The sequence below is a fragment of the Dryobates pubescens genome, chromosome 2 (assembly GCF_014839835.1).
Source record: "Dryobates pubescens isolate bDryPub1 chromosome 2, bDryPub1.pri, whole genome shotgun sequence".
NCBI lineage: Eukaryota > Metazoa > Chordata > Aves > Piciformes > Picidae > Dryobates > Dryobates pubescens.
The window spans coordinates 10,466,047-10,479,212 of record NC_071613.1 but is presented as its reverse complement, the minus strand read 5'-3'; the positions used below and the strand labels follow the sequence as shown (position 1 = coordinate 10,479,212).

Sequence of the window (13,166 nt, the reverse complement as noted above, 5' to 3'; positions counted from 1 at the left end):
TCAGTTAATCTCTCCCAGTACTTACCTTATTCTCTCTTCCTCATGGGCATCTGCTTTCATGGTCTCAGGGCTGAGCTTCAAATCAATGAACAAACTGTTACTGCTTCCAACATAGACTGTCTAGTGAGCTTTCCTGCTTTCATGCATTGCCAAGCTCTTACCTCAGACCCTGGCTCATCAAAGTGGAGAAGAGGTCCAATAGTACCACGTGTGTGTTAACCAGGCTGGCTCAGTGTTCCTTCATTACAATGAATGTATGGTTCAGGCAGTCTCTCACCTCCTGATGAGAGGTTTATCGGAGACTGTACGTTCTGTCTTTCCCAGATGCAACAGTAATTCAAAGAAGGTCAAGTGACACAGCAGTGACTGTGAGTTTCCTTGGTCATCCTTTTATCTGAAAAAAAAAAAAAAAAAAAAAAAAAAAAGCAGCTAACCAAAGTGATAACTGATGTGCATATGAGATATCCATGCTTAGACAAAAATAAGTTGCCTACTGTGTCATGCTAATGACTGAGTATTCTTTTATTTCCAACTGGGTTTAATTTCTCTTAGAAAAACAAACAAACAAAAGGACACATTTTGAGTGTATCCCCATGAATCATCTTTGTTATGTACAGTATAAGGTATTATATCTGCTGTGAACAGCAAATGCTGTGAATTCACACCTGGGAGCTTTTAAGTTTTACCATCTAAGGTACATGCTGTATAAAACTCAGTAGCTGTGGCTCTGGAGCAGCATCTGCTTTCCCGCCCAAACTGTTAATCTGTGCCTTCATCTTCCGTATATGCCTATGTGTACAGGGTGAAAATTGTGCAAGTTGTATTAAAGTAATTTTGTGTGTTTAGGTGTGAAAATTAGGCATTCAAAATATATTGAAATTACGAAATAACCTCTCCTGTCTTTCAGGGGATAAACTAAGATTTGGTATAAGGTGAACATTTTGATACACTTTTCTCTTCTGAAAAGTAGCACTAGGAATTTTCCAAAGCATTTGACATACAGTTCTTTTATTAGAAGTCACCTTGTATTCAGCAACAAGAGATTTCCTTTATTAATGATATCTTCAGTAGTAATTCACTGAGGCAGAATTCTAAGACAGGTGCCATGCCTATCTTGAATATCTGTCTGGTCAGTTGAGGTTAGCTGTCCTGGCTACATATCTTCCCAGCTTCCTGTGCACCCCCATCCTACTGGCTGATGGGGTGGTATGAGGAGCAGAAAGGGACTTGACCCTGTAAGCACTGCTCAGCAACAGCTAAAATATTCCTGTGTTATCAACGCTGTTTCTTGCACAAATCCAAAATACAGGCCCGTACTAGCTGCTGTGAAGAAAATTAATTCTATCCCAGACAAAACCAGCACACACCTGCACTTGAAAACATTTTCTGCTGTCTCTGCTAATCATCCATTCTTCTGTGCTTCCTCAGCTTATGGCTAGACCACATAAAGTACTTCAAAGTGTGAGTTTTGCTCAATGTCTATGAGAATGGTGCGGAATTAATTCCTACTTTCTGTGAAATTTTGCATTACTTTATCAATAAGATTTTTGTTTGGTTTTTTTTTATTGTGATATGAGGCTACAAGTAACAGAAATCTGAATGTAGCATTTGATAATTAGCCAGTGCTAAGCCTTTCTTATTTGGGCACCAATAATCTTGTTTGTGTTGTCTTTACTCAAGATTACCCTGTTTCTAATTCTCTGTTTAATATTGTTCCAGAGTCTGTTATCAAAATCCTTCAGCTTTCTCCAGTACTTTGCTGCCAGGTTTCTTACAGGTCTGATGGCCTAAGAGGTCCTTCTGTACCTAAGATATAACTTTTCCTAATCCCCAAGGGTCCTTTAAAAATCATTTTATAAATCAAGCTTCTCTGTTTCTGCAGCCACATGTAATTGTGCATATACATTTTGTTAAGATACATACTTTGGAGGCCAAAGAGAATTAAGGAAAAAGTTCATCTTAAAGTATGTTGATATGAATCTTTACTGTTACCTTTGGTCATTGTAATCTTCACATAGCTTCATCCAGATTGTCTCCATTCTGTCATCTTTGCTGATCTTTGCTGTGATCAATGTTTGATTCAATCACAGAATGGTAGCATTTGGAAGGGCCAGTTGGAGCTCTAGTCCAAACTCCCCTGCCGAAGCAGGTTCACCTAGAGAAGGTGAATCCTTAATTGTCTTATGACTGGGAGGGAAACAGGCAGTAGTTTTTATAGAGGAAGTAGGTCAGTAGCAAGGAAAACAATCCCAGAGATGAGCAACGCAAAGCTGCTACACTTCCTACACTAGGACTTCTAGAGGAAGGAGGATTGATATATGCTCTTATACTACTGTCGTAGTGTGGGCTGGGTGCCCTCTGCTACAGGGGTGTTTCCTGTGTCCAGCAGTCCATCCCAGTGGGTGGACTCAGGAAATTAGGTATTTCTACCATAATCCCTTGCACCACTATAAATTTTGCGGTGGGGTCTGGCACTTCCTCTTTCCTTCCCTCTCCGAGACTTGGTAACTGGGGGAGAGATCTCCCGGCCATGGGCCTGATTGGGCCCAAGGCCACAGGGGGATGGGCAGTCTCAGGCCTGGCCAGCTGAGACTAGCCCAGCAGAGGGAGGGGGAAGAAGGAGCCCTGGGGGTTTTGGATGCACCCTCAGGTGGGGTTTGGAGTCTTTCTGGGTTTACTTTGGTTCCTTTCTTGTCACTATGTTTTTTATGATAAAGTTTTATCGTCATGATTTTACAATTCTAAAAATGGAAAATTATGCCTGTTCTTTGATGCTTGCCAGCATAATTTATTGCTGAAAAACAAAAGAGAAAACCTGCATATTTTTTCTTTTAAAGAGCATGGACAAATCTTGTTTCTCATAGGAGTTAATGCAGTTGCATATTTCTGAAAAAGGTACAGACACAAAATAACATTTCTTTTTACTCTGCCACTAATAGAAGAGCACACCAGGTAATACACCCTGAGAAAACAAGTTACTGTGTTATTTATGATAATTAGTGTACTTTTGCTAATGCATCTGAACATCTCGTGAGCCAGCAATCTGCCTTTGTGGCCAAGAAGCTCAATACCAGCCTGGGGTGCAGCAAGAAGAGTGTGGCAAGCAGGTCAAGGGAGGTGCTCTTTTCCCTCTGCTTTGTTCTGGTGAGACCTCATTTGGAGTATTGTGTCCAGTTCTTGGCTTCCCAGTTCAAGAAGGACACAGAACTGCTTGAAAGGGTACAGCAAAGGGCTACAAAGATGATTAGGGGGCTGGAACATCTCTCTTATGAAGAAGTCTGAGAGTCTTGGGACTTTTTAGCCTAGAGAAGACTGAGAGGGGATCTTATCAATGCTTAGAAATACTTACAGGGTGGGTGTCAGGAGGACAAGGCCAGTCTTTATTTCAGTAGTACCCAGTGACAGTACAAGAGGTAATGGGCCCAAATATGAACATAGGAAGTTCTATGAGGAGAAACGTGTTTACTTTGAAGGTTGTAGAGAGAGGTGGTGGTCTCTATCTCTGGAGTCATTCAAAACCTGCCTGGATGTTGTCCTGTGCAAACCTGTTCTAGGTGAACCTGCTCTGGCAGGGCGATTGAACCAGATGATCTTCAGAGGTCCCTTCCAACTCCTGCCATTCTGTGATCTTACAGAATTTGAGTGGAGCATTCATATATTACTGGTAAAGATAAATAGTGGATTTTTCAGTGGCTACCCTCATTAAAATGAAATAAAGTTAGATTTCTGACTAATATACTTTTACAAATAAAATTTCAGTTAAACAGTCAAAGTCTGTTTTGATGAAGAAGGAAAAACACATCATCGGTTCCCAGTTGTGTCCATTTGTAGCATGTTGTGTCTGTGTTTCTGCTTTCTGGCTGTAAGCACACTCTTCCTACACTTTTTTTTTTCCCCCCTCCAGGTCTCATGGAAGCCTCCTCTGATACAGAATGGTGAGATTCTTAACTATGAGATTCGCATGCCTGATCCACGAATTGTCATTATTGGAAACACCACATCAACATTAAGTCATCTGGTGACTAATCTTATACCCTATACAAACTACTCCGTTACTGTAGTCGCTTGTTCTGGAGGTGATGGTTTTCTTGGAGGCTGCACAGAAAGCTTGCCTACAAGTGTGACTACACCTCCAACCATTCCTCAGAGTGTTAGTCCATTGTCTGTGACTCCAATCAGCGAGTCCTTTATTGCTGTTTCCTGGCAACCACCATTAAGGCCAAATGGTCCTCATCTAAGGTAAGCTTAAGTTGCAACTGAGATACTAGTTTTCTTCTCCTTACTTAAATCTAGATCAGAAGATTTGGAGTGATGCAAACTTGATTATATTTCCTTTTAATTTCTGCCTTTCTGACATAACTCTTTAGAGTTCAGGAGTCAGTGAGTAGAGTCATGGAAAGTGGGTATGCCTAGAAGCAGATAGCAGAGTGAGCTTTGAATTGTTTGGAACTAACAAAGAATCAGGATTATTAAGAGCAAGTGAGGTGTCTGTGCTGTGCCATTTCCTTTGCAGAGCACATGAAGGATGGTCTGGGTCTTTCAGATCAGTGCTATCTGAAGAGCCAGAAGGAGCAAGCACAGGATATTTGCAAAATCATACCTGGTTTGGGTTTCAGCATCAGCCACTTTTTGGGTCAGATCATGCAATCCACTAACAAAATTACAAGTATGAACTTTCTTTGAACATAAATATTTAACTCATCCAACATTCTCGATGGTCTGTGTGGGATATTCCTCATGAAGTCACTACTTGGAAATATGATGACATGAAACCATCTTCAAAACTTAACCAATGGAAAAATTGCAGATGAGAGAGTGCGTGAGAAAAAGATGGAAGTTTAAATGCTACAAGTTTGGGGGTAAAGCCGAAGATGGGAAATGTAAGGGGCTGAGTATAGCAGGATGGATTTCCTCACAGAAACCAGAGAAAGGCCTTTCTCTGAGTTTTGTCTGAAATGCTGGGATGGAGACATTTCCATGGATGCCATCACACAAGTCATCCATGACTGTGGGAATTTTTACTTGAATCTTTTGATTGCTCTGTGTGTGTGTACATACTTTTTTTTTAATGTCTATGAGTGCCTGAAGTAAAGTGCATCTTCATGTACACACAATTAAAAAAAAACTGTCAAACAAATCTTTCATTCTAGTTCTTTAACCTATTGTGAAGCATTGTGCTTGGAATGATATCTTTGTACTCCGTATGTTCTGGTTAGCAGCGCTCTTCTAGATGCACTGATGGGTTCAATAATTATCACATAATGCTGTTTCAGTTGCGTATGTTATTACAGCACAGTAGCTTGACTCTTCAGGCTTAATTAGGGCACACTACTACTGAATGAAATGATGATTGCTCTGCAGTAGAATTTGAAGTTTTTGAAAAGCAGTCCCTGTTATTCTGGGGTTAACAACATGACCGTTTTACCATAGATTATTGAAGTAATTCAGCACAACCTACATCTGCAGACTTCATTTCTTTCATGTTGTGCCATGCTGCCCTCAACAAGAACAACCACTGAAGCAGCTGCTCTGTGCAGCATGACAGAGCAAGAAGTCTGCAGCAAGCAGAGTAGCAGCAGCAGCTGCCAGTGGGAGTGATTTACACATGATCACCATTCACTGTTCAAAAAATTTTGATGTTTTTCATGACTTGTCTATGAAATATATTGGACAGAATATGCCAACAGTAACCCTAATAAAACTGCAATGATCTGTCTTTGGGCTCTGGTGACAGTGATGAACCACTCCTGTGAGAGTTATTCTTGGGGTATAAAGTCATCTGAATGTTTTTATAGTGTTGGAGCTTATTTAAGTTTTAATATTTAATTTCTGAGGTTATACTCCTAACTTCATGCCTTTTTTTGGTTTAGTATCACTAAGGTGGCATGATACTCATTTGTACCTTTTGAGGATTGTTCCCCAAACTTGAGGGCAAAGGTTTTTGGAAGCTACATATGTACATTCTACCTGCCGTGTAGGATGGAAGGTCTCAGCTCTCTTGTAAGAGAGCTTCTCAGTTGATTTCTGGTTTTGAAGCAATGCAAAGTCAATGTATGCAGTACCTATGAAATACTCTCTTAATTGAAGGCCTCAAATAAGGAGTGACATTGTCCAACATTTCATCATCAGAGATGATCTTGACATGAAAAAAATGTCAAATGTGATGCAGTGGTTAGAAAGATCATTTCCATGCTCACCAAGGCATTTTTCAGAATGCCTATAAACCAGAGGAAACATTTTAACAAATGGGAGCTTAAAGTGGGAATCTTTAAGATCTGCCTGAGTATCCACATATTTTTGGATGGAATTTAACAGGAGCACCTTTCATAAATGGAAGGGAAAGTCACACAGCAGCTCAGTGCTTTAGAGAATTAAGGTGCGTATTTAAGTGACTATATATGCATATGACCCTAATTTGTTGGGAATCAGTGGAAACACAGTTGCAACTATAGTTTTATGGAAAGTGCACCTCACTATTGAAAGCAATTTCATAGTGGTTCTTTAACTGGTAGGAAAAGCATAAACAATTGGTGCATTACAAAGAAAACACCACTATCAAACTGAAATAAGAATCCTATTAAAAGGTACTATGGAATGTAATAAATAATCATTAAAAAAGAAAAAAAAGTGCAATACTAAAGATTTTGATCATATTTATTGTATTTTTATTCCTTTGTCATTTATTATATAATCTCTAGAATGGTTAGGAAATACAAAATCTAATGTTATCCCCTGTAGTTTGCGTAGACTGAGTGATTAAATCTTTGTTCAGTTCCATAAAGGTTTAGTTTAAAAGATGATGAAGAGTGGGATGGAAGGCATATTTCCAAATCAGGCAGTCTCATGGCTGACCTGCTATTTGGAACGGACAGAGGAATACAACTTCAGATACCAATTAAGACCAGGATGATATAGTTTGATCTTCCAAGCTCATATCATGAAAGTCTTTCCAAATACAAAGGTGCCTTGTTAAGATCTACAGATGGAACAGTTAACTCATTCTATGCTTGTTTGTCACTCATAATTTACACTGTGGTTTTTTTGCAAACATGTTAAACAAAAATGCACGCTTAAAGTACAACTACCAGTAAAATAGTAATAGCTATGAGACGTGTTTCAGCGCTCTTGCAAGAAAGAGAGACATTGTCATTTCGTGTTCTGGAGCAGGCTGTACATAACAGATGGCATCAGTCAAGATTGTGTTGCTGGGCTATTTGGACTTGATCTTCATAGCATTTGCACAAAGTTTAAAAACTGTAAATCGTTAAATAAACTCAGTCTTTCAAATGGAAGTGCTTAATTTTCCATTTTCAAAGTATGTTCTTAAATAATTGAATGTTCTAAACCATGAAACATTAAAAAGAATGTTTATCTCTGAAAGTTTCCAGCTGTAAAAACAAAATAATATGTGCCTTTAAAAAAAAAATAAAAAGAAAGAAAGAAAAGGGTTATTTTTGTGTAATAACATTAGTTGAGATAATCCTGGTGTTCTGCTTGTCTTTTGTGTTAGATATGAGCTCCTGAGACGTAAAATCCAGCAACCACTTGCATCAAATCCCCCTGAAGATTTAAATCTGTGGCACAATATTTACTCAGGAACTCAGTGGTTTTATGAAGATAAGGGTCTTAGCAGGTGAGATTACAAAAACTATAAAAACAAATGCTGGCATTTCGTACAGTGTGTATTTAATAGTTCAAAGTATTTCTTGTGTTTTTATGTAGTGAACATATTAATTATGTAATGAAATTTTTTTTTTGTCATCTTCTTTGGTATTAATTATTTTAATATGCAGGGATTTATTATTAGTTTGTCGTTCTTGACTCACATTGTTTTGCTCCGAAAAACAAATAAAGATATTTTGAAATTTTAGCACTGATATGTTCATTCAGTTAAACATTTGTGTATACACATGCTCTAGACTGGTGTGCTGGCAAAGTCATAGCACAGGCAGGACAAAAGTTTGTTAAGTAGTATCTGGGAAATATTTGAAACTTGGTTTCAGCATTGATTTTCTTACAAGGTTTTAACAGTGCAAATTAACAATTGCTTTACTGTCTACAAAGACAAGAGTATTTATCACACTCTCACCAGATCTAATTTAAGGGGAGCTTTGTGTTAGTTCCTTTATATTTAAATGCAGAGTGTTGAGAGTGGAGAAGTGGAAGATAGGTTCTGTTTCTTAGTATGGAACAGACCTACTGTGTGGTTTAGAACAAGGCATTTGTCAAACTTAGTTTCCACATCTCAAGTCAAGGCTGCCACCCTTGAGACACTCATGCATACGCATTAAGAACTTGTAACAGAAGATTTTATGTTGGTTCTTTGAAGATGAAGTCTCAGGGAAAATGGTTTAAGGATGTGGATGTTTTAAGGATGTGTGTGTTCTCTCTTGCTTGTGTTCCGGCATTTTTTAGGAGGGCTGTACGTTGCTTCTACTTTGCTAAAAGCTGTGTGAGCATCCCTCTTGAATACAATGAATAGAATGTGACCTCTACTCCTCACTGTTGTATAGACTGAAGCAAGCCAAGGGCTCTGCTGCATCTGGCTTGCCATTGCCCGCTTGCTGAAAGTCACTGCTGATTTACATTCGTTGCAATAACTGATCATGAAGTTGTTCTACCCAATCCTGCTCAAGTGTCCATTTCTTTCAACCATTTTGAAACTCTACATAGAATTTCCTTTGGTTTTAGTTTAGCTCATTTCAGTAGCACTGATGTGTGCAGTAGTTATGTTAGCAGTTCAGAGGGGGAAATATATTCTGACAGGGCCTCAGTGACAAGTCATTAGGCACAATGACCTTTTGGGTTGAATGAGCTGTGGTCAGAAAAGTGTGCCTAACCCTTGGAGGCACCTGAATACTTCTTTTGTGGAGGGTTCTGCAACCTGCAGCTATGTTTTTACAGTCAACAACTTAGGAGAAATTTGTGGCTGGAAAGAAGATGCTGCAGAAAGACTGAAGCCTTACTTTTCACAGGAACAAAATCCATATATCAGCATGTATTTTCATTTGTGTCATGATTCAAGCATGATTCACAATTAGTGAGGTTTTTTTATTTTTATTTTTTTATTCCTGAATGAAGTCTATTTTTATTTTTTATTTTTTTTTTCCAGATGGTTTCTTCATTTCTGGTAGGCTAAAGCAAATTTCTTTTATTTTCATTGTTGGAAATATAGATCCAAAAATTGATCTCAAATTCTCATCATTAAATTGCAAGACTAGATCCTGTTCATGTGTGCTACAGTGTCCAAGGAAACACTGCATGTTCAGAGGTGACAGAAAATGCAGAGAGGGAAACAAGATGTATTATGTTTATTGTCACTGTTCTACAGTGGATGTGGTTAAAGCTGGAGCTAGTAAGCTCCCATTAGTTTGTTTTCTTCTTTCTCAGTGGCACTGTTACAGCTTAATTCTTTTGCTGCTAAATATGAGGTGCTAGAGTAAAGCAGTTAAAGTGAGTGACTCTTTGTGGTGAAATGTCTAAACATTAGGCATTTCCTGTATGTTCCTTTTTTGTGTGTTGGTAGATGTCTATCTCAAGGTGCTGCAGCTTCAGAGAAAATTTGAACAAGATGATTCTGTGTTTTAGTCATTGTGCAGTTTTGTGTGAGGCTTTTTGTGAAGTGATTACTACATTTGAGCTTATGAAATCTCTCATAAAATGGATTAATATGCCGTTAGATACAAAGAAATTATGGACTGACAGTCATTTGGTTTACAAAATATATATACAAAGTATTTAATAAATCTGAGTTGAATATACACAGTCGTGAAGAAAGTTACATTTTCAAATGAATTTGTATTCCTGTGAACCTTTTTTATGTTTTTGAGGTGGGAGGGTCCTGGCTGTGTGGTGAATCACTTTTACAAATGAGACCATACAAGTTAAAATCAATGGGTTTCCCAAAAGAGGAAAAAAAGCCTCATTTGATTAAATTCTGATCCAAATTTTGGCAGGTTGCCACTACTCTCATTATATATTGAATTGAGCTATAATCTCTCAACACCTCAGATGCTACAACTATGAAGAAGTAATGTGTTTTATTTTTGTTATCATGTTAATCATGCTGAATTATGGGGGGGGGGGGGGGGGGGGGGGAAGACCCCTCTTGTAGAGTCTTCATTGGTGCAAACAAAAGAAACAACAAAATTTTGGCACAGGCAAGAGGTTTACAGCAAATGTTTTCTATGTCTGCGTTTTTCATCCTGTTTAATTATTTTTAAAATGTCTTAGGTACACAACATATGAGTATAAACTCATAGTGCACAATGAGGTAGGATATACATCAAGTGAAGAAGTAATAGCTACAACATTAGCAGGATTGCCAGAGAAAGGAAGTGTCCTTGTTGCACGTGCTGTTAATCATACTGCTGTAGAAGTGGAATGGTCAAAACCAAGTAAGTGTGCTTAGTATTTATTCCAGTAGCTAGATGTTAACCTGTCATCACTTATGTTGCTTTGCCTTGCTCTCACAGGAAACACTGTTCTTGTCTTGACTTATTATTATAACTCCTAAATGTCCTTGAATTGAGAGGAAGAACATAGGTTAAAATATGTGCACATGTTGCCATTTCTCAGTTATGTTCATATTTATTACATGTTAGTTTTGCAGAATTAGAATAGTGAATAAATAGTTAATTCAAACTCATGAGAAATCTGTTAAGTAGTAGTACACAAAATCTTGTTGTATTTGCAGTATATTTATTCTCTTTGTATAAAAGTTTGCATATACTTTCCTTCAGGATGAGAGGATATCCTTTCTCTTTTTGCTCTGCTCCTTCAAATGAATTTAGTTGCTCTGCTAAAACAGCATTTGGGAGTTTCTTCAACACTTACATGCAAATGATTTTGGAAGGTCTGGGTGCTGATTTGTAACAAATGTAGTTCCTTTATTTTATAATTGTATGCCTGAAGTAAGCATGCTTATAAAAGCTGACAAATGTAATAGATCTGAAGCAGCTCACTGCAGTTTCATTATCTTAGTAATCCAAACCTTTGACCTTCTAGATGTAGGTAATGCAGTATGGTTTTATTTTCATCCATACCTTAGAAATTTTCTCCATATATGTTTGTGAACGCTAAAAACCAAGACAGAGTCATTCATTATTTGAAATAATTTATCATATTTTATGACTTTTTATGCTGCAATAAGAGTATTAACTATTTTGTATACCCATTTCATTTTTTTTTTCATAATATTTGTTTTCAAATTATTTTCTTGGAACTTGGAAGTCCTTAATGTAAGTTGCCTTAATATCCTTCTTTTTCTGGAAATCTTACTGAAGGCTTCTGACTTCTAAGAATTTAGGACTTGCATCTGCACCACTTAAAATAAAAATAATATAACATACTTGATTAAGAATTTCTATGACAAAACTGTGTATTATTAAATCTGAAAATATGCCTTTGGCTTTGATCAATACTCTTTCCCAGTTAGCTGAGTCCTGTTGAGTGGTACAGTGCATCATCTGAAGCAATATGTACTTAAAGTTTTTGTCATAATTATTCTTTTCATCTTGATGCCTATTGGAAAACCACTTACATTTGATCAGATCTGAACTTAAAACTATTTGACACAGGACAGATAAGAAAGATCGTAGAATGATAGAATCAATAAGGTTGGAAAAGACCTCAGAGATCATCAAGTCCAACCTATCACCCAACACCTCATCACTAACTAAACCATGGCTTCAAGTGCCACTTCCAATCCCTTTTTGAATACCTCCAGGGACAGTGACTCCACTGCCTCCCTGGGCAGCACATTCCAATGGCCAATTGCTCTTCCTGGGAAGAACTTTCTCCTCACCTCCAGCCTAAACTTCCCCTGGTGCAGCTTGAGACTGTGTCCTCCTGTTCCGGTGCTGGTTGCCTGGGAAAATTAGAGACTACATCTGAGTTCTTGAAATGGAGAGGAAATACTTACTTGGAATCCTTGTTCATCCACTAGCTCAGACCAGTGGATGTCCTTCCCTGTGTAACCAGAAAGCCATACTGTTCTGGTTTTTTTTTTTTTTTACTATTTGATTCACTGGGAAACCTGGCGCTGGGCAAAAGACATTTTAGAAAGAAATGTGATTGTGTTCTTTCTCTTCTAAACAGAATGCTTCTGAGTGTATTACAGCTTTACATGTAGATCATGCTATCATGCTTGTTCAAAAGTAGTAACACATAGATTTTCATTTTCCCTGTGGCTGCCAAAGGGCCATCTGTGTAAAGTTAAGTGTGACTATAACTTAAGGCGTAGACACTTGTCCCTTATTCATGGTTAGTGGACTAATGCAGGAATTCAGTATTCTGGGGTGGGAGCATGTGTTGTTTGAAAGGAAGGAGCAAAACAAACAAAAAAAAAGAAAGAAAGAAAATCTTTGAGATTTTCTTCTGAAGCTAGTGCCATACAGCAATCTGATTTCCTCCCTACTATCTGAGTGAAAGCCATCCTTTTATGCACCACTGCTAGAACTTCACCTATGAAGTTGTTTACCTCACAGATTCCATTGTCATCATAGGGATGTCTAGAGAAAGCAAGATTTCTCCAATGTTAAATAGGATGGTGAACTGTTAATGATTTTGACACGTTTGAAAGAGCAGTCTTCATCCCTGCTTATAAGGGAGACATTGAAGGCACTTGATGGAATCTTTTTTTAAATAAGGGCATCTGCATACAATTTGGTATTCTCTTCACAACAACTGTTCTTGATAAGAAACTTGCTGACTTTATGTTTCCCATGTTTCCCAATGTTTTTCTTTTCTTAGCACTAAAAGAATTGCAAGGAGATGTGGCATATTATACCCTCCTCTTGAATTCTACCGATGACAGAAGATCTCTGAGGATCCCAGCTGATGCAAATTCAATAGTCATTGGTGATTTGCAGCCCAACACAGAGCATCAGATATTTTTTCAAGTTTTTAATGGAGCCCACAGCATCAACAGTGAAGTTGTACACGTGACTACCTCAGATGGAGGTTGGTTAGCAGTGAATGTGGCTTGGCTTAGAATCCGAGAATGAAATTGATTGATTTTTGTGAGGGTTGAGATCAGTCATCCTTCCATTATAAAATTTCCGGTATAAAAGGAAAAAGGGCTAAAACGCTAAAATGCTTAAGTGCTGGTTGTCATCATGTGGTAGATCAATAAACGGTCCCACTGAGACAGATGCAAAAGCTCT

General features: G+C 38.0%; 1 protein-coding gene across 1 annotated transcript in view; it reads left to right on the top strand.

Moving 5' to 3' along the window:
• The window catches only part of USH2A (usherin), a 385,837-nt gene that overhangs the window by 259,295 nt on the left and 113,376 nt on the right, over window positions 1-13,166 (top strand). The window contains exons 41-44 of the mRNA XM_054170013.1: window positions 3,905-4,239; window positions 7,511-7,633; window positions 10,234-10,397; window positions 12,754-12,963. Coding sequence (XP_054025988.1) covers window positions 3,905-4,239; window positions 7,511-7,633; window positions 10,234-10,397; window positions 12,754-12,963 — 832 coding nt within the window. The remainder of the gene's footprint in view (window positions 1-3,904; window positions 4,240-7,510; window positions 7,634-10,233; window positions 10,398-12,753; window positions 12,964-13,166) is intronic.